The sequence below is a fragment of the Rutilus rutilus genome, assembly GCF_951802725.1.
Source record: "Rutilus rutilus genome assembly, chromosome: 1".
NCBI classification, from domain to species: Eukaryota; Metazoa; Chordata; class Actinopteri; order Cypriniformes; family Leuciscidae; genus Rutilus; species Rutilus rutilus.
This window is the reverse complement of record NC_140209.1, coordinates 58,657,271-58,678,891: the sequence shown is the minus strand read 5'-3', so window position 1 is coordinate 58,678,891 and position 21,621 is coordinate 58,657,271. Positions and strand designations below refer to the sequence as shown.

Below are 21,621 nucleotides of genomic sequence, written 5' to 3'. Positions count from 1 at the left end.
TTTTGTCAAGAAAAGCTTATTTATTTATAAAATTCTATTTTTTTAATGCATTATTTTATTTTAATTACGTGTAAATTATTGGATTTCATCAATAAATAAATAGTCATTTAAGCACATTCCTCACATTCTTTCAAATTAAATTCAAAATAACTCACAATTTCATGCATAACCCTTTTATAATTCAGCTCAAAATATCTTACATTGGGCTTCTTTGCCGACCTCTTGTGAAAAAAGTAATAACATAACATGATATTTCATGACTCTAGCCACTAAATGGCCTTATAGCTCTGTTTGGAGCAAATGAGCTGTTCCGCTGGGTCCTAAAGTCAGTTTTTTCTTCAGTACGCATTCAGATACACATGTAGACATTATAAAATAATTTTTTGGTAAAGTTTTAGCATTTTTAGTTAGAATTTTGAGCATTTTTAGGTTCTTCTATGATAATTGAAGCATTCCTCACATTCCATTCATTCCTAAGGGGGTCAAATTGACCCGAGAGGGAAGGATTTGTTACTTTTTTCAATTTCAACCACAAAACTACTCAAATCCATTTTTTTGTGTGTGTATTCGTGGTTCAAGTGCGACAAAAGTCCTAGGGTCTTGAACCCCTCTGATGAACACTCATTTTAAACAAAAAATTAATAAGTTTTGTGTCAAAATGACCCTGGGGAAGGATGAGGGTAAACTTTAAATATGTCATTTTGATGATCAACTTATTTTATTTCAGCTAGTTGCCAAGCCAACATTTCTTATTTATTCATTTATTTTAAGTTGTAATAAAAACACACTAAAATAATTAATAGAAAAACTAATACAAATGACAAACGCACAACAAAATTACAAAAACTTTAACAAATTACAATATTGATAAATATAACAGTATCTCAATGAAACTAGTTCTTGACCTACAGTGTATATTGGCATAATCTGTCATCATAAACCTGTTTTATTTCTGTAATCTGACATTTTCAAGTGAAGGACTAAAATGTAGAACAGAAATTTATCAGGACATGTTGTGTTGGAAGGGAAGGTTTAGGAAAAGATCTGTACATTATATACAAGTTTCTCATTAAAACACCTTTCTTGTTATAATCATCATTTGCACAGTATGATTCCCAGGAAGTGTTGATCCAGCAAGATGGTTTTTGTTTGCTTCAAATGTTTCTAGTGGGACATTAATGCACTTCAGATCCCACTTGTGTAACAAAGCATCTATGGACCAGTCCGCACTGCAATAAAAAGAAATAAAAAGTGTATTCATTTTTAACTAAGCATCTTGGATGGTGAATAATTATGAATGCAGAACCCTATTAATATTACATTCAAATCTTACAAGATTGCTTTCTGCAGGGTTCCTACAGTTATGGAAATAACAGAGAATTTAAAACTGTGATTTCCAAGAATGTAAACGTAATGGAAGTTAATCAAATATTAAAGTTATGGGATTTTCTATAATGCATATTTTTCCTATGTTAATTTTTGAGCTACAAATTGCTCTTTGTCAGTGTAATCTCTATAAAACTAATGTTTAAAATCAAACGTGTGGAAGCTTGTTTCTGCCACAGAATAAAAAATGAAAAAAGGTAATTAAGACATTTTATCTCACAATTCTGACGTTATAACACACAATTACAAGATTATATCTCACAATTCTGGGGGGAAAAAAAGTCAGAATTGCAGGATAAAAAGTCGCAATTACCTTTTTAAATTTACTCAAAATTTATAACTGGCAATTCTGACGTTTTAAAAACTTTTTAATTACAACTAGTTTATATCTTTCAAATCTTCTCGCAATTGTGAGTTTATGATTCGCAACTCTGACATTATTTCTCACAATTACGAGTTTATAACTCGCAATTCTGACTTTTTTTCTTAGAATCGTCAAATATATACTTGCAATTGCGAGAAAAAAGTCAGAATCGCAAGATAAGTCACAATTACCTTTTTTAATTACAAGTTTATATCTTCAACTTTTTTCTCACAATTGTGAGTTTATGATTCGCAACTCTTGACATTATTTCTCACAATTACGAGTTTATAACTCGCAATTCTGACTTTTTTCTTAGAATCGTCAAATAAATACTTGCAATTGCGAGAAAAAAGTCAGAATCGCAAGATAAGTTGCAATTACCTTTTTTAATTACAAGTTTATATCTTTCAAATCTTTATCCTCGCAATTGAAAGTACATATCTATGGTGGCCCAGTAGTGCACAACACAACAAAATCAAATCACCTTCTCTCCTGGTATGTAGTCCAGAATTGAGCATGAGGGTTTCTCCTTACGAGAAAGGAGATGGTCACAAGCACGTCTTCAAAATCTGTCCAAAGCAAATGTTTCGTTTAATATTTAGAAACCTGTGTAACATTTAAGCAGAAGAGAAAAACCTCACCTTCAGGTTCATAGAATACATCTGACCCCAGGATGATGTCTAGCGATGTCAGAGAGAGGAGCTCCGGCGACACCCGTCCCCAGGCGAGTCCGATCACGGGCACGTTGGGGAGGTTATTGACGTCACAGGAGCGCCTGCAGTTCCTCAGGCAGAGGGGGAGTTCGGCACTGTCTGACAACACCACATGAGCTCCACACTTGGCAGCCACCACACCAGGCAAACTCACCCCGGCGCCAAGCTGCAACACAAAAGGACACTGTTTATTACACTCCTATTGTGTTGCGGTTTAATTTGACCCAAATTCCATTTGTTTGAAACACCGGGTAAACGACGAGAAGTGCCTGCAACCCCTTCAGTCGTGACTTATTCACGAGACAGCACTAGCCTCTCTTACCTTATTGCTTTTATAAAACGGTTACCACACAATACAAATATTAAAGCCAAAAAATATCAATGCAACTTTAATTTAGTAAAATCACTAAAATCCTTCCTTCCACTGGAAAAAAATTGTCCCTGACCGTGAACAGCAACAGTAGTTACATTATTTCGCCATTAGATGGTGAAAAAGACTGTCTTTATGACTGTCTTTACCAAGGGGGTAATCCATCAGCCGGAAACCGAAGCTTCCCCGGGCGCCGCCATTGATTAGCAGACCATCACCTGCTGTTAGCATTCCACTGACTCCCATTCATTTTGGCGTCACTTTGACAGCGAATAACTTTACATCTGAGGCGTTTAAAGACTCCATTTGTCCATTATTTATTTCTAAAGAAACACGAAAATGTATAAAAGGCTCCATTACCTTGTATCTTACGTTATGGCCCCGTAGAAGCAGTTTTTGTAAAAAATAGGCTAACGATTGCGTCATAACCACGCGACTCTCTGTCGCACAGTAGAGAGATTACCGTATGGACAGGAGGAGAACTTGCAGGCAATCGGGGGGACGTGGAGGCAAAATGACAAAATAATTCATCAGAATACTTAGCAAAAGTTGCTCCTGCTCCTAGCTCATGGACACCTCCTACTCACACTCTCCGTCTCTGCAAGATTCAGAAGGGAATGATTCAGATTTCTCTTGGCACAGCTACTAGAAGACAGACGGGTTGCTCACGTCACATCTACGTCGTCAAGCTTAGTTTGAGTCTGCGCAGTACGCTTGACCATCAGGAAGTGAGTGCTTCTAATTGACTGTGTCCATTTTATTTTACTGTCTATGGTCTTTACTGATTTTTTTTTGTAACTTTAGTTCAACGATTCAAATAAAGCCCCCCTGTTGTGCATGTAAGTTATTAAAACAAAATTACCCAAATTATTTAAAAAAACGATGCGATAATAACAAATTATCTGTATGGCGGTATACATGGTATCGAAAATGGTATCGAATATCAATTTTCTTCAAAGTATCGTATCGAAGTTGGAAAGAAGTTTGATGTTTTCTCCAGAAGGTTCAGTTATGAAATTTTGATTAAACATTATGAGGTCAAAATAATAATAATAAATAAATAAAACAAATAAACGTATGCATAGCTTACAATAAGATCTATAATAAGCATTTAGAAAATAGACGGGGTGAAATTTCATTTCATGCCAACTTCAACACAGCAGGACTTGGTGCATAAAGTTGTTTTGCATAACTGGAGGGGGTTTGACTCCGATTTAATTCCTAAATGTGAACATGAACTGAACATGAATTGTCAAGGCATCAGATGTGTATGAGTAGGATGTAGTAGTACCTCAAGAACAGTCTTGTTCTGTAGTTCCTCTCTTGCCATCCACACATACTGTGACAGTACCACCGCACAGGGCCACACATACATGCCATATTGTGAATCAAGAACCTGAAATAAATCAGAATGTTTATTGTCAAATTATTGACAAATTAATCACATAAAGTATAACAAACGTTGCTGTACCTCAGGGATAGACACAGTTAAGGACTGAGAGTCTTCACGGTCCTGAAATGTGAACGATTTCTCTATTAACGTGTGAGAAGATTCGTTCATGGCCTTGCCGATGTTTTACCTTCCAGTACTTGTAGTTGACACCACATTTTCAGCTTTCCAAAACAACATTAAATCCATTTCGCATATCATACTAGTACGTTTAGGCGGTCTCTTTCTCTGGTGATGTTCTATTGGATCTTTAGTCTGCGCGGACAGTGACTCGCACACTCGACAGCCAATCGGCGTTCAAATCCGAAAGTGCAATGTGAAACAGCCAGCCAATCAGATTCTTAGAAACGTATAGGGGGCGGGAAATAAGCTACAGGTTAGATTGCGCCATACGGCGTGAAAGAAGCTTGCTGCCGCCAGGTTATCTAACTTTAGTTTATTACCGAACCCTTCAGTGTATCAACCTCCCGTCTCTCTGAAATAAACATAACTTGGTTGCTGTATCGCGCACAGTAGTGTCGGCAGCAAAAGAACTGCACACACATCTACAAAAAGGCCTCCAATGGCTGACTAGCCACTCTCCGTACACTTTCATTGCATTGGACTTAGCAATAGCAAGCGGGCTAAAAGCGTCCCTCAAAGACAAGACGTCTCGAAGCGCTGAAGAATGAACCATAAGAGTAAGAAACGGATCAAAGAAGCGAAGCGGAGCGCCAGACCCGAGCTGAAGGACTCGAGCGACTGGATCAAACACGATTACTGCGAGAGCTTCGACGTGTCGCACAGGACCGTGAAGGTAACGTTACTGTTCATGTAACGGAGTAACGTTACACATACACACAGGCGTTACACGACGTTGTAGTTTGTTGTTAATGTTACACACACACACACGCATGTGTCTGTGACAGCCAGTGTCTACGTTGCTCGCCGCACGTACACACTTCCTCGTTTACAAGACACTTGAAAAGTTCGTGGTTGCTAGAACAGTGTGACAGTAACGAACACTTTTTGATTTTAAGTAGGCTAAATAATTACATAAGCAAATTTATAATGGTCAAAAGTGTGGAGACATTACTATTTTTGATGTTAAAAAAAGAAGAAGAGAAGTATCTTAAGCTCAGCTGGCCTGCATTTATTTGAGTAAAAATACAGGGGGCAAAACCTGTAATATTATTAGAATTTAAAATAGCTGTTTTCTGTGTGAATATATTGTAAAATGTAATGTATTCCTGTGATCAAAGCTGAATTTTCAGCATCTTCAGTGTCACGTGATCCTTCAGAAATCATTCTAAAATTATGATTTATTATCAAAAAGTGCTGTTTGATATTATTTTGGAACCTGTGATACTTTTTTTCAGGATTCTTTGATGAATAAAAAGTTAAAAAGAACAGCATTTATTCACAATAGAAATATTTTCTGGCAATACAAATCTTTACTATCACTTTTTAACCCTTTAACACATCCTTGCTGAATAAAAGTAGTAATTTCTTTGGGGAAAAAACAACAACTTTTTGAACGGTAGTGTATATTGTTACAAAAGATTACCGTTTTAAATAAACACTGTTATTTTTAAACTTTTTATTCATCAAAGAATCCTGAAAAAAGAGTCATGGGTTATTAAGAAAAACATATATATTAAAGCAGCACAACTGTTTTTCCGGCATTGATAATATAGATCAGCATATTATAATGATTTCTGAAGGATCATGAAGACCATAATGTATCATGTGAACAGTAGTTCAATGTCTGTATCTGAAATCGCATACTTTCCTACTATGTAATAGGCGAAAACAGTATATGAGAATAGAATAGTATGTCCGAATTCACAGTAAATCTATCCCATGAGGCCACGGGAGAGGGTTTATTAATGACCGTGATGCTGGTAGGTCACATGATAATGACAACATGGCGAATGTAGTACGTCTGGATTACATTCACACTTTTTTAGCGCTCACAAAGTACGTACCTATGCAAATAAGATAAGTGCCTACTCATGGGAGTATGTGATTTGGGACGCAGCCACTGTCTACCTCTAAAGTGATCCAAATTCATCAGCTAGAGTGGAAACCTTAAAGAGCTTTTAGGTCTTAAAAACTTCTGAAATGCTGAAAAGCTTGTATGTACAGTAATTGAATCGTTTCAAGTGAGGTTTCATATGAGTGTTTGCTTCTGAAAATAATTGTATTGCTAAAAATAATCTGAGCAGCGAGACCTGAGCCATCATAAGGCAAACTGCGCACTGTTGCTCTTTTACAGACCCGGCCTTGTGCATGTTTTCTGTAATGAGTTTTCTCAGTGGACCGTTGAAAGGTTTTGGCTTGATCCGGAGTAGAAAAAAAAAACATTTCGATGTAATTGATTTGACCTTCGTTTTAATCTGAACGTTGAATTTAAACACATTCAGGAACATAATAGTTCCTTCTTCATGATGGTGGTCCACGGGCCTTCAACTTCACTTTTCAATGCTCTGACATTAAAGGGAGAGTTCACCCAAAAATGAAAATTAGCCCATGATTTACTCGCCCTCATGTCATCCTAGGTGTGTATATGACATTCTTTCAGACGAATACAATCGGAGTTATATTAAAAAAATGTCCTGGCTCTTCCTATAGCTTTATAATGGCAGTGTCTGTTTTGAAGTGCATAAAGGTGCATCTATCCATCATAAGTGCCCTTTTATCATGGATAGATGCACTTTTATCATGGATAGATGCACTTTTATCATGGATAGATGCACTTTTATCATGGATAGATGCACTTTTATCATGGAGATAGATGCACTTTTATCATGGATAGATGCACTTTTATGATGGATAGATGCACTTTTATGATGGATAGATGCACTTTTATCATGGAGATAGATGCACTTTTATCATGGAGATAGATGCACTTTTATCATGGATAGATGCACTTTTATGATGGATAGATGCCCTTTTATGATGGATAGATGCCCTTTTATGATGGATAGATGCCCTTTTATGATGGATAGATGCCCTTTTATCATGGATAGATGCACTTTTATGATGGATAGATGCACTTTTATGATGGATAGATGCACTTTTATGATGGATAGATGCACTTTTATCATGGATAGATGCACTTTTATCATGGATAGATGCACTTTTATCATGGATAGATGCACTTTTATGATGGATAGATGCCCTTTTATGATGGATAGTTTATCATGGATAGATGCACTTTTATGATGGATAGATGCCCTTTTATCATGGATAGATGCACTTATTTGATGGATAGATGCCCTTTTATGATGGATAGTTTATCATGGATAGATGCACTTTTATCGTGGATAGATGCCCTTTTATGATGGATAGATGCACTTTTATCATGGAGAGATGCACTTTTATGATGTATAGATGCACTTTTATCATGGAGAGATGCACTTTTATCATGGATAGTTTATCATGGATAGATGCACTTTTATCGTGGATAGATGCACTTTTATGATGGATAGATGCACTTTTATGATGGATAGATGCACTTTTATGATGGATAGATGCACTTTTATGATGGATAGATGCACTTTTAGGATGGAGAGATACACTTTTATGATAGATAGATGCACTTTTATCATGGAGAGATGCACTTTTATCATGGATAGATGCACTTTTATGATGGATAGATGCACTTTTATGATGGATAGATGCACTTTTATCATGGATAGATGCACTTTTATGATGGATAGATGCACTTTTATCATGGAGAGATGCACTTTTATCATGGATAGTTTATCATGGATAGATGCACTTTTATCGTGGATAGATGCACTTTTATGATGGATAGATGCACTTTTATCATGGATAGATGCACTTTTATCATGGATAGTTTATCATGGAGAGATGCACTTTTATCGGATAGATGCACTTTTATGATGGATAGATGCACTTTTATCGTGGATAGATGCACTTTTATGATGGATAGATGCACTTTTATGATGGATAGATGCACTTTTATCATGGAGAGATGCACTTTTATCATGGATAGTTTATCATGGATAGATGCACTTTTATCGTGGATAGATGCACTTTTATGATGGATAGATTCACTTTTATCATGGAGAGATGCACTTTTATCATGGAGAGATGCACTTTTATCATGGATAGTTTATCATGGAGAGATGCACTTTTATCGGATAGATGCACTTTTATGATGGATAGATGCACTTTTATCGTGGATAGATGCACTTTTATGATGGATAGATGCACTTTTATGATGGATAGATGCACTTTTATGATGGATAGATGCACTTTTATCATGGATAGATGCACTTTTATCATGGAGAGATGCACTTTTATCATGGATAGATGCACTTTTTTGAGTTTCATACTGATGGTTGCAATTCACTGCCATTATAAAGCTCAGAAGCGTCAGGGTGTTTTTTAATATAACTCCGATTGTATTCGACTGAAAGAAGAATGTCATATACACCTAGGAAGGCTTCAGGGTGAGTAAATCATGGGCTAATTTTCATTTTTGGGTGAACTATCCCTTTAATGTACAGTGTTCTGTAAAGCTGCTTTGAAACAACATTTGAAAGGCTCTATAGAAAATGAAACCAACTCTACGGTCTTTGTCCAGGACAACGTGGAGCGAGTGGACACCCTGCGTATCAGTCCAGAGGAGTTCATCCAGCGCTTTGAGAAGCCGTACAAGCCCGTGGTTCTGCTCAACTGCCAGGAGTCGTGGCCCGGGCGGGACAAATGGACCTTGGAGCGACTCAAGCGCAAATACCGCAACCAGAAGTTCAAATGCGGCGAGGACAATGACGGCTACTCTGTCAAGATGAAAATGAAGTACTACGTGGAGTATTTGGAGTCGACCCGTGACGACAGCCCCCTCTACATCTTTGATAGCAGTTTCGGCGAGCACGCCAAGCGCCGCAAGCTTCTGGAGGACTACCAGGTGCCCGTTTTCTTCAGGGACGACCTCTTTCAGTTTGCGGGGGAGAAGCGACGCCCGCCGTACAGGTAACGCATCCTTTTTACCCATCACTTTTCAGTTTTGTGTTCACTGATTTAGTAAAAATGGAAATTAAACAAGCTGCTAATGCCACATATTAGCTAGCCTACACTTTGGTGTCCCATTACTTTTAAAAAGCATTAGAGGCATAAATCCCATGTTGCTTGGTGGTTTGGGGGCTTTTTTTGTAGTGAGAAGTATTAGAAATTAAATTATTACTTAATTTCTAATGCTTCTCTCACTACAAAAAAAGACCCCAAACCACCAGAACAGTATAACATGGCATGAAAAGTTTGTAGTTTTAACATATTCAAAATATAAAGTTTATTTCTAGAAAGTAAAGCGTAACAATTAATACTGTTTTTAGACCTATTCCTATAATATAATATAATATAATTAGATCAACATTATTGATCCCCAGAGTGGAAATTCAATAATATAATATAATTTGTTAGTATTAAATTTGTAGATAATAATACAATTTAATATAATTTTTTTTTTATATTTATTTCACTTGTTGAAAAGTTAAAAACAATATATCATATAGAGGTCGAGCAATATTGGATTTTTACCGATAACGATAACTAATTTGGACAGAACCTGCCGATAACCAATCAATTAACTGATAGTTTTTAAAACTGATACTGAATCAAAACCAAACACTCAAAGTAGTGCTGAACTTTATTACACAAATAAACAGCATTAGAGCTGAAACAGTTTGTCGACATTATCGACAACGTTGACAATAAAAAATTGTCGACAAATAATTTTGTCGTCAACACAGCAACGCATAACAAGAATAGCAGTGGACAGTGAGAGATTTACAAGATTATTTACAAGTCAATACTTTTACAATTAATTGTAACAGCATTTCAAAAATTTGAATAAAATATATCGTCGACCTCTAATATAATGTTATACAATGTATATTATTTTGCTATTTATTAGATTTGTTGAATAAAATAGAATAGAATTAGATACATGTAATCCCTTAAAGAGGAAATAAAATATAATATAATATAATATAATATAATAAGCTTTATTGATTACCCCCCCCCAAAAGAGAAAATTTATTAATTATATTATAATGTAATATAAATATTTTTGTTATTTAATTGGTCATACATTTATTGAAAGGGAGAAAGATAATAGAATAGAACATTTTGATTGATCCCCCAAATATGAAATTCTCAACAATGTGATATAATATAATTATTTTTGCTATTACATTCGTTCAAATAATCTTTTGTATTTTATAAGCGTTTCAGAGCCTAATTGTACCGTACCGGTGGACAGTAGCTAACGGTCAGTGTGTTTTCAGTCCATTTAGGCTGTTTTTCACTGTTCACCCAGGTGGTTTGTGATGGGTCCTGCCCGCTCGGGAACAGGCATCCACATCGACCCGCTTGGCACGAGTGCGTGGAACGCCCTGGTTCAGGGCCACAAGCGCTGGTGCCTGTTCCCCACACACACGCCCCGTGAGCTCATCAAGGTGACGCGAGAGGACGGGGGAAACCAGCAGGACGAGGCCATCACCTGGTTCAATGTCATCTACCCCCGCACACAGCAGCCCACCTGGCCAGCCGAATTCAGACCCCTGGAGGTGCTGCAGCACCCGGGAGAGACCGTGTTTGTGCCCGGTCAGTTCTCAATGCATATGGATTTAATACAAATTCTATATTTATAAAAAAAAGAATAGTGAACATAAGTTTACAAGTGGTTAATTAATAAAAAGAAATCAAGAGCCACAAACCTGTATATTAAACGCAGTCCATTTTTTAAGTTACTCTTGGGTACATTAAAACAGAACCCAACTCTATATTTCAAATGCACACAATTAATTGACAGGATTTTGATGCAAGATGAAAAATTGTTGCTGAAAATTGGACAAGTCAGAACAGTCGCATGCCTTGATCAGGTTATTTTAATGCATAAAATCTCACAGCATTAGAAAATTATTATAAAATAGTTTATAAATATGAGTAATTATCATAACAATACAATAAAAAAATGCAAAATGAAAGCTAAGGAAACTGAATCATCACACAAAATGCACTTATTATTGAACAGTGACATGAACATGATGCAGCCCTCACTGGAACTGTGGTTCTGTGTGTGTGTGTGTGTGTGTGTGTGTTGTGTTTTTCACAGGCGGATGGTGGCATGTCGTCCTGAACTTGGACACGACTATTGCTGTGACCCAGAATTTCGCGAGCACCACGAATTTCCCCATCGTGTGGCACAAGACGGTGCGAGGTCGGCCCAAGCTCTCCAGGAAGTGGTACCGGTGAGAGATCTGTTCACTGACGACTTAACTGTAGATGTTATTGTGTTAGCCTCGCTCTAGACATTATTAGCTGCTTTTCCACCGTCGGGCCAAACCGTTCTCTTGTGCGTTACCGTTTCTTTCCATGATAATGGAGCTCTTTTGAATGTATCACAAATACATTTTCGTTGCCTTTGTAATGCGAGAGTTTACAGACGATATGGCCGCGTTATCAGATATTTCTGCTCATTTTATTATTAACTTGTGCTTACTTTGCTCAAATCGCACACTTGACCAGCGACAGAGAAACCGGCAGCCAGGCAACAGACATGTGACCAATCCTGAGTGGCGACGTCACGTATTTTACCAGCACGGTTAGACAACAGTGTGAGAATTACAGTTCGAGGGCGCTTTGTAATCCGGTGAAGTGGAAATGCATCTAGAACCGTTCGGCCCTACGATGGAAGAGCAGCAATAGTTACATTAAACTACAACTCAAACATTTCTGTTGTTTTAAATCAAACAAACATTAACTGAAAAAATATGTAATATCTTGAAATTAGTTGATTTCATCTAGTTTCCAAGGCAACACTTCTCATTTTCATTTAGTTTTAATTTTTTAGTTTAACTAACTTGATGTACTAAAATGACTTAAACTAGCACTGAAATAAAAATTAACTATATAGACATATTTAAAAATATATATATATATAAAAATGTAAAACAAAAAATAGCCTAACAAAAAAAATTTGTAGAACTTTAAAATGAAAATGATAATATAAAAATAGAAATTAATTCAAAATATTCATAACTATTATAGTATAAAAAAATATATCATAACTATAATAGTATAATTCTCTCCACAACAAACAATTTTAGACCTAATAAAGTTTTGTTTTTCCAAAGTAGAACTGCATGATTCTGGATAAATTGATAATCACAATTTTTTGTTGTTGTTTAAAACAGAGATTGTGATTCTCCTGCGATTAAAATAACACGTTAAATGCCTCTCTCTGGCCCAGCGGCAGCGCCAACGCAGATCTGAATGTTCGCTGTGGTCGTACTTCTCAAAGGTTTAACAGAGATATGGTGAATCGTTGTAGATCGCGATTTAAGGATTAATCGTGCAGCTCAAGTCAAAAGTTAGTGTATTTAGTTGCCAATAAAAGTGTCAGTGTGACACAAATTAGACATGTGAAGAAAACAAAGTAAAAAATCTTGTTTTATTTCCAGTCAAGCTGTGAGTGTGAAAGCATGATTGTTTCTTTTGATGGTTTGAATCTCAGGATCCTGAAGCAGGAAAGGCCAGATATTGCTGCTCTGGCGGATAAAGTGGATCTGCAGGAATCGACGGGCATCGCCTCGGACAGCTCCAGTGACTCCTCGTCCTCTTCCTCCTCCAGCTCCTCCGACTCGGGTTCAGAGGTACAGCATCTTCCTCTAGATCCACACACACACACCTGCATCAGATACACCTGCTCACAGACAGACCCATGTGACCAAGCTTCACATCTAACTAAGCCCTGGGAATAAAGATACAAAAAATTAGCTCTATTTTTCAGCCTTTTGATGACATTGTTTTCATCAACATTAATAATTGAATCGATTAAAGCACTTTTGCGTTCAGTAACCATACCATTTTGAGACACGCTCAAATCACATTGTTTACTGTTATTATTTGGCAAATTCACGGTCAGACATGTAAGATATTATTCACAGTCCTCAAAGTAAAGTTTTAATGATGCTGTATCTGTGTTTTCTATACACGTTATTAATAGTAATATTTTAACACTTATTAAAAGTTTGGAGGTTTTTAAATGAATTAATACTTTTATTCAGCAAGGACTCATTAAAAGCAGATTTCAACATTGATAATGATCAGATATGTTCTTTTGAGCATCAAATCATCATATTAGACTGATTTCTGAAGGATCACGTGAACCTGAAGACTGCAGTAATGATGCTGAAAATTCAGCTTTGTTTGATCACAGGAATAAATTACACTTTACAATATATTTACTTAGAAAACAGGTATATTAAATGGTAATAATGTTTCTCAATATTACTGTTTTACTGTATTTTTTATCAAATAAATGGAGTCTTGGTGAGCAGAAGAGACTTCTATCAAAAACATAAATCTTTCAGAGCCCAAACCTTTGAACAAAAGTGTATTCAAATTGGAAATGGATTGGATTGGAAATGTATTAATAGTAATTTACCAGTGCTTGTTATTTCTGGACTATATTGATGAAAATAGGCTACGAGTTCTCCACTTGTGATTTGTGCAGTTAACGCTAACGGTTAATCGATTAATTGATCTCTGATTTGAATGGCAATGGATTACCATACCATAACCACGAGTTTCAATGCGCTAATAACTCACTCAACCAGGGCCCGCCCCCTTTATTTTGCATATTAATTATTTAAATTAGTCGAGTCAAGTCAAGTCTATTTGTATAGCGCTTTTCACAATACAGATTGTATCAAAGCAGCTTCACAGTATTAAATTAAAATAATACAACAAGGTTTGTTTCTAGTGGAATTTATTGATTGATAAAATTAAATTAAATTAAATATCCCCAAAATATCCCCAACTGAGCAAGCCAAAGGCAAATTAGGATTATTATGACTTGTTCGTTCCTGGAAGAAAACTCAAGACTACAATGGAGGCGTTTCAGGGAGTTGAGAAACACTTGCAGATATAGAGAATAACTCCCGCTGGAGGGACTTTGTAACTTTACACACTAAAGACAGCTGAACATGTAAAAAAGCAGAATAGGTTAAAGGAACACTCCACCGTTTTTTGAAATAGGGCTTATTCACCTTCTTTCCTACATTTAGATAGGTGGGAAAATGCATTTTTGTCTCAGTGCATGCATTGTTTTAGTTTGACAGGGTCGGCGCTAGCTTAGCTTAGCATAATGAATGGAATCATTTGTTGCCAGCTAGCATGTCCTGAGTAAAAGTGATATAAAAAATAAAAAAAACCACCTAATTACTTCTTGTGGCCTGCGTATTCACAACAAGTACAAATAGCGATGCAGATTAACACTAGGCGATTTCCTATGCAGATATTGACTTGGGACTATATTAGGGGGAAGCACAGGCAAAGCACTGCTACTTGGGCGCAAAGATATCACGCCCAAGTAGCAGTGCTTCGCCTGTGCTTCCCCCTAATATAGTCCTTAATATATAAGTCAATATCTGCCTAAGAAATCGCCTAGTGTTAATCTGCATCACTATTTGTACTTGTTGTGAAAACGCAGGCCACAAGAAGTAATTAGGTGGGTTTTTTTATTTTTTATATCACTTTTACTCAGGACATGCTAGCTGGCAACAAATGATTCCATTCATTATGCTAAGCTAAGCTAGCGCCGACCCTGTCAAACTAAAACAATGCATGCACTGAGACAAAAATGCATTTGCCCACCTATCTAAATGTAGGAAAGAAAGTGAATAAGCCCTATTTCAAAAAACGGTGGAGTGTTCCTTTAATGCAAGAAATAAGATGCAATATGAATCTAGATCAAAATAATCAAGGTATGTTTTCAGCAGTAAAATAGTTCAAACTTTTTCGATTGTATGCATTTTATGAATAAAAAACATAAATGCTGTTTTGATGAGATTTTGTCATTGTTTGTCTTCCCTCCTGAAGGCTGACTCGGGCTCCGAGGCCGACGCCATGACCCATCGCAGAAAGAAGAGGAAAACCTGTGGCCTGATGGGAAACGGTGACATCACAAGCCAGGACGACTGCGCGAGCAAAGAGCGCAGTTCGTCCCGGTGACGTCTCCCCGTCACCCTCGCGATAACAAACTCAGCCTTAGTGCGCCTTTTCAGATCAACAAGAACAAGTCACCCAAATATGTGCGGGGAGAGGAGGAGAACCCTTCTCGCGTTGCCTTTGCTGATGTCACACTCTGGACGTCCCAGTGCCAAGGTCACTCATCTGCCGTTTTTATATGTCCTATATCACGCCCCATCATACGGCTGGACCTGATGCGTGTGATGCTGCCTTCAGCTCTGTGAACCTAGAAAATCGATTATCTTATTACTGGTGATTCTGACGTTATTCTCGAGCTGTTTCTCTCTCTCAGTTAGCAGAAAACTTGCCCATAGTACTTAAAACTGTTAAACGGCTGTGATTTGTGCTGCTTTTTTCCCCACTAAATCATTAAGTCACACAATTTTAGAGAAGAATTGATTCTAAAATGCTTAAGGTTTAATTAGAAGCCCTCTAGTCGTCACTACTATGAATGCAGCGTTCGGTTCTGGTTCTGGTTTAACACTTCACGCTTGAGTTCGGTGGTTAAATGAGCACATTTGTGGGATTTGACTGAAACAAGGAGGTGTTGTTCTTGTTATAAACCTTCTGTGACTACACTAGAGGGCGCTAATGCTTATTTATTATACAGTGCACTATGAGCCACACAGAAGAGGAAGGGGGGGGAGAAGTGACTAACCTGTAATGTCTTAAAGTTTTGAATTCGTTTTTTTTAACAGAAGGTAATGGCGTTAATCCAAAACTTGGTAACCTGTGATGACCTACATTTGTTTCAGGGCTACAATAATGGACTTTTATGTTGTGATTGGACGTGAGGTGTTGGTCAGAGTGAGTGTTGTTGAAATGTTTGTGACGGTATAACCACGTGTAACGCATCAAAGAAGAAAGATGTGGTTGAAAAGTGCCTATTTTTACCTGATGTGTGTTGCTTTGAGCTCTCGTATGTCATATCTCGTTTCTCAGCTGCGGATTTGAATGGCAAATATTACGATTTAAAACGATGGACTGAAGCCTGCCGTTCTTGTTGCTTCAGATCTGTGTTTTCTCTCATTTGATGCTCTGTCTTCTTCAATGGCTCGGTCATGTGACACCGGAGATCAAAACAAAATGAATGATGATGATTGTTTAATAAAAGTTTCTATGTATTTGTCTTGGTGCAGTCATTGTCTTTGCATATCGTCTAGGGTGTGATGATGTTACATCCAGTTCACCGTGGCTGATTGATTACTTTTGACCCTTATATAACCATAATTCCTCTTAATGCGTCATTGTGGTTATTTATGACAAGGTAAATTAAAAAAGGGTTGACGCACCAACCACGTAAACCAGTGGAATATCTACTCTCTTTTATCCCAGAACTTTTAACCCCCAAACCGTATTCACATTACAGCCCTTAATTCAGAGTTTGTGGACAAATGTGGGCACAGAGGTCTCATGTGTGATCCAACAAATTTTTTTTTTTAATAAATGTTATATCACTATCTTCGATCAAATAAAAACTATCAATTTATGGTGTTTTATTTTATTTCTTTTTGGGGGGTATTTTTGATTTTATTTACCACTAAAAGTACCATATTTTCTATTTAAAATACAGAGCTAAAATATTTTTCAATAAATATGTCTTGAAATTATTAATATATTTGTTTTAGGTTACTTTCTGGACACCACACATGAAAGAGTGTATTTAATTCAATTTCACTCGACTTACAAAATTACATGATGCAACTTTCACAAGGATATATTTAAAGTCATTATGAAATCAAAATGGTCAATTATTGTTTGTTTTTAATGGAGTATTATAAATGATTTATCAGTGCACGTCATTATTCGTTTAAAATCGTGTCCTCGTAATCTTTAGTCACAATAACCTCCTCTCTTCTCTGATGATGGGTTTACTGGTGCGAGGGCGGGGCAACCTGTCACTCACACGAGATCAGCCAATAGCAAACCACAACCACCCAATCAAATCCCCATGGACAAAATCAAGCCCCGCCCTACATTTGTTCTTGTTCCAGAAGTGTTTCACTCGGATATACAGTCATTATAGAGAAGAAATTACTATCGCAACTTCCATTTCATGCGAAATTTAATTATTAAACATGATTTTAAACCTTGTGAATCTAAACTTTTGTTGAAAAAAAAAGCATTTATCTGGAATAACATCCTTTTGTTAAGAAAATATAAAATTGTTCCTTTTAAGGTTTTTTTTTATTTCTTTTTTATGTAATTCATGCTGTTGAATAGAGTGATGATTAAACTGCAGGGGGAAAAAACTATTGCACTCTAACACGCCTTTGGAAATATCCACTAAAATCTGCATCAAACCCCATTATAAGGGCTATTTACATGGCAGTCCTCAGACGAATATAACTCTATTCCTAAAAGATTTACTAGTAACGTTATACGTTCATTTGTGACGTGTGTACAGTTTTGTTCCATCGCTATAATAATCATACATGTTCCCTTTCAAAATATAGGGGGAAAACATAGGAAGAAGAGCCCAGTGTTTCGTCAAAAACATTTAAATTGCTCCTTTAAAAAGGTGGGCTGTCCTGTAGGGAGTGACGCTGTGTTGAGAGTCATTGGTTGTGTCTCAAATCCCAATAAGCTTCCTAACTAGCCTTTATGGGCATCAGCCAGACCTTTAGTCGCGCTTGTAGCCTATATAATATCAGGTTTATGTTCAATTAATTTTATTAGCACTATTAGGCTATATAATAAAAAAAAAAAAAAAAAATTGTTGAAATGTTATGGATTTTCTAAAAAGCTGCTACATAATGCATTTAATTTCATTTGTTTTGAGCGTCTTCATATAGGCTATCACGCCCCAGGCTGCTGTCTATGTAGGCAGCTTACTAGGCTTTAAGACACAGTCCTTCTGGAAAGCGTCTCTCGCACATGGGCTTCATGAGATCTCTCGCTCAGACGAGCTGGAACGGGACGAGCTGAGGCGCTCACTAATCCGTCCGCTTTACATGCCACAATAAACCGCTCAAACTTACAGTTTCACCGTAATAACAACAACAACATCAACCGCAGGCAATCATGAATATAGACGTACCTGTTATTTTGTCCGCACTTTTCTTTACGATTATTGCCATTATAGTTGCATCGACGTTCCTGGCGAAGAAACCAGCGCAAAAAAAAGATCAGAAACAGAAACAACACGAGGAGAGATCAGAGCGGGTTACTGCGTATCAGCAGCCCAGAGAGGAGCGACCTTCCCCGGCTCCTGCTCCTGGTCCTGCTCCTTCCCCCGTACAGGAGGAGGTTATTGAAAAGAAAAGGGAAGAGCTCGTTCCAGTCGCTCCTGTTGTAGAAGCTGAAGTCATCGCGGTGCAACAAACACCTGTACAGGTGAGATGCGCGCTGGCATTCTTTTGCGCTGTATTTTATTTATTTAGTTTATGTAAGTTTATGTAGTCTGGAGTCTTTGGCCTCGAGTAAATGACACGCCGTCTTATCAGCTAACAGAACGTTAAACGTTCTTACAACTTTATAAATATTTGAAATGAACTTTAACATTGTGGCAAGGTTCTCTCAAAGTTTTCTCCGTTAATAAGAAACATTCGTTCAGATCTGGTCTTTAATAATGTTCTCAAAAGTTAGCACAAAAACATTGGTCATGTCTTTAGCCTATAGGCTACCTGAAACGTTTAGTTAGATGTGCGCCTAACGGTTTTTAAATGTTTTTTTAAATGTTACGTTTGTTTTACGTACAGAGAGTAACATTCCCATACTGTTTGCAAAATTACCAATTGGAATGTTCCCTTAACGTTTGCATAACCACGAAAAAACTTGTCAGTGAACATTCAGAAATAACGTTTTTGTAACTTAATGGGAACGCTAGCAAAACTCTCTTGGAACATTTTGCTCGTGATGTTTAGAGAAACGTTCTTAGAACAACATTGGAACGTCTTTTTACTTGAAAGTTCTCATAACGTTGAGAGGGCGTTCTGAGAATAACATATTCCGAAAGTCCTTATTATGTTATTTGTACTTGATCAATGTTTACGTTAAACTTTTTGGGAATATAACGTAATATACAGCACTTTTGGGATGTGGTGGAATGGGAGATTTGCATCATAGAAGTGCAGCCAACAAATCTGCAGCAACTGCCATCCATCCATCCATTTACCCATCCATCCATTTACCCATCCATCCATTCACCCATCCCTCCATCCATCCATCCATTCCTCCACCCATTCACCCATCCATCCATCCATCCATCCACTCATTCACCCATCCATCCATCCAGCCATTCGCCCATCCATCCCTCTATTCACCCATTTACCCATCCATCCATTCACCCATCCACCCATTTACACTCGTCCATCGGTCCATCCACTCATCCACCCATCCATCCATCTATTCACCCATCCACCCACCCATCTATTCACCCATCCATACATCCATCTATTCACTCATCCATACATCCATCTATTCACTCATCCACCCATCCATCTATTCACCCATCCACCCACCAATCTATTCACCCATCCATACATCCATCTATTCACTCATCCACCCATCCATCTAGTCACTCATCCACCCATCCATCTATTCACTCATCCACCCACCCACCCATTCATTCACCCATCCACCCACCCATTCATTCACCCATTCAGCCATTCATTCACCCACCCATTTACCCATCCATCTATTCACCCATCCATACATCCATCTATTCACTCATCCATACATCCATCTATTCACTCATCCATCCATCCATCTGTTCACTCATCCACCCATCCATCTATTTACTCATCCACCCATCCATCCATCCATCCATCTATTCACCCATCCATCCATCTATTCACCCACCCATCCATCTATTCGACCACCCATCCATTCATCTATTCACCCATCCACCCACCCACCCATTCATCCACCCATCCACCCACCCACCCATTCATTCACCCACCCATTCATTCACCCATCCATCCACCCACCCACCCATCCATCTATGCACCTACCCATCCATCTATTCACCCACCCATCCATCTATTCGACCACCCATCCATTCATCTATTCACCCATCCACCCACCGACCCATTCATTCACCCATCCACCCACCCACCCATTCATTCACCCATCCATTAACCCACCCACCCATCCATCTATTCACCTACCCATCCATCTATTCACCCACCCATCCATCTATTCACCCACCCATCCATCTATTCACCCATCCATCCATCCCTCCATTTACCCATCCCTCCATCCACCCATCCAAAATTTGCACACGTCTTCTGTGAACGTTAAGCCCCGCCTTCTTAGATTTGATTGGCCATCTCAGTCATTTTGATATTGCTGTTAAGGTGCGTTCTATGGTGCGAATATGATGGCATTATAATATGTAACGATAACATTTTGCAGTGGCTTCATAAATTAATTAAAAACATAAAAAAGCAAAGCACACCTGATGCACATCTCTTTGTTTGGGCATTTTTATTTATTGGGACTGAGGTCCCCCTCAGTGTCTATGGTGGTTACGGCTCTAGCCGACAGTACAGAATGTTTCTTGAGATCCGCCTCTTTTAAACATCACACTAGTGGACATTGTAGAGTTCAGGAGGGTTTCATCTGAGCACGCGCTTGGTCTCGACTTAGAATGTGCCACCACAGCTGTAACCAGAGCTTTGGACGTGGCTTCTATATACGGCTTCAAATGTATATCCACTATATTTAAAAGTGTATATTGTGTAACATACTGCTGTTGAGAGCTCAAGGAGTCTTGAGCACAGGTGTGTGTGACACATACTATTGAGGAACTGACGTTCACGAGAACGGAGCTGCTGAAATCACCTTCAGAGCTCCAGTCGGACAAAACTCATAACATTTTGTACCGGTTTTTTCTTCTTCTTCTTCTTCCCTAGTCATGTCATTTCCAACCCGTTTGACATTTTTTTATATTATTTGAAAATTACCCCCTGATTTACTCACCATCAAGTCATCCTAGTCGTATATGACATTCTTCTTTCAGTCAAACACAATCGGAGTTATATTTAAAAAATGTCCTGGCTCTTCCAAGCTTTATAATGGCAGTGAATGGCTGTTTCTGTTTTGAAATCCATAAAAGTGCATCTATCCATGAAGGATAGATGCACTTTTATGATGGATAGATGCACTTTTATCATGGATAGATGCACTTTTATGATGGATAGATGCACTTTTATCATGGATAGATGCACTTTTATCATGGATAGATGCACTTTTATCATGGATAGATGCACTTTTATCATGGAGAGATGCACTTTTATGATGGATAGATGTACTTTTATGATGGATAGATGCACTTTTATGATGG

The 21,621-nt window shown here is 37.7% G+C and overlaps 4 protein-coding genes across 6 annotated transcripts in view; 3 read left to right on the top strand and 1 right to left on the bottom strand.

The window, feature by feature from the left end:
- Positions 1 to 703: 703 nt before the first annotated feature.
- On the bottom strand, positions 704 to 4,663 carry mettl23 (methyltransferase 23, arginine). The gene is made up of 5 exons (XM_084413491.1): positions 4,305 to 4,663; positions 4,125 to 4,229; positions 2,392 to 2,629; positions 2,235 to 2,319; positions 704 to 1,229 (listed from the first exon to the last, which is right to left on the bottom strand). Exons 1-5 carry the CDS (start codon positions 4,392 to 4,394, stop codon positions 1,070 to 1,072), a joined length of 678 nt encoding a protein of 225 aa, XP_084269617.1. The 5' UTR covers positions 4,395 to 4,663; the 3' UTR covers positions 704 to 1,069.
- A 127-nt stretch (positions 4,664 to 4,790) lies between these two features.
- Positions 4,791 to 21,621, top strand: part of LOC311293306 (uncharacterized protein) — a 59,465-nt gene continuing 42,634 nt past the window's right edge. The window contains exon 1 of the mRNA XM_084413470.1: positions 4,791 to 4,795. The gene's annotated coding sequence lies outside the window, so the exon portion shown is untranslated. The remainder of the gene's footprint in view (positions 4,796 to 21,621) is intronic.
- Positions 4,939 to 16,461, top strand: jmjd6 (jumonji domain containing 6, arginine demethylase and lysine hydroxylase). The gene is made up of 6 exons (XM_084413414.1): positions 4,939 to 5,079; positions 8,881 to 9,269; positions 10,615 to 10,901; positions 11,413 to 11,548; positions 12,814 to 12,952; positions 15,183 to 16,461. Exons 1-6 carry the CDS (start codon positions 4,951 to 4,953, stop codon positions 15,312 to 15,314), a joined length of 1,212 nt encoding a protein of 403 aa, XP_084269540.1. The 5' UTR covers positions 4,939 to 4,950; the 3' UTR covers positions 15,315 to 16,461.
- The window catches only part of LOC311293282 (uncharacterized protein), a 35,300-nt gene continuing 31,881 nt past the window's right edge, over positions 18,203 to 21,621 (top strand). Inside the window, exon 1 of one of the 3 annotated variants that reach the window (XM_084413436.1) lies at positions 18,203 to 18,668. In XM_084413436.1, coding sequence (XP_084269562.1) covers positions 18,357 to 18,668 — 312 coding nt within the window. In that variant the 5' untranslated portion in view covers positions 18,203 to 18,356. The remainder of the gene's footprint in view (positions 18,669 to 21,621) is intronic. The other 2 variants (XM_084413434.1, XM_084413435.1) reach the window with 2 other exon arrangements.

Bases quoted from the DNA above. Each gene is read 5' to 3' on its own strand.
- mettl23 (XM_084413491.1), bottom strand. From the start codon at position 4,394: ATGAACGAATCTTCTCACACGTTAATAGAGAAATCGTTCACATTTCAG. The intron at 2,320-2,391 runs GTGAGGTTTTTC...TGCTTTGGACAG, and splicing joins TGTATTCTATGAACCTGAAG to ATTTTGAAGACGTGCTTGTG. The intron at 1,230-2,234 runs GTGATTTGATTT...TTTTTATTGCAG, and splicing joins ACTACATACCAGGAGAGAAG to TGCGGACTGGTCCATAGATG.
- jmjd6 (XM_084413414.1), top strand. From the start codon at position 4,951: ATGAACCATAAGAGTAAGAAACGGATCAAAGAAGCGAAGCGGAGCGCC. The intron at 9,270-10,614 runs GTAACGCATCCT...CTGTTCACCCAG, and splicing joins AAGCGACGCCCGCCGTACAG to GTGGTTTGTGATGGGTCCTG. The intron at 10,902-11,412 runs GTCAGTTCTCAA...TGTTTTTCACAG, and splicing joins AGAGACCGTGTTTGTGCCCG to GCGGATGGTGGCATGTCGTC.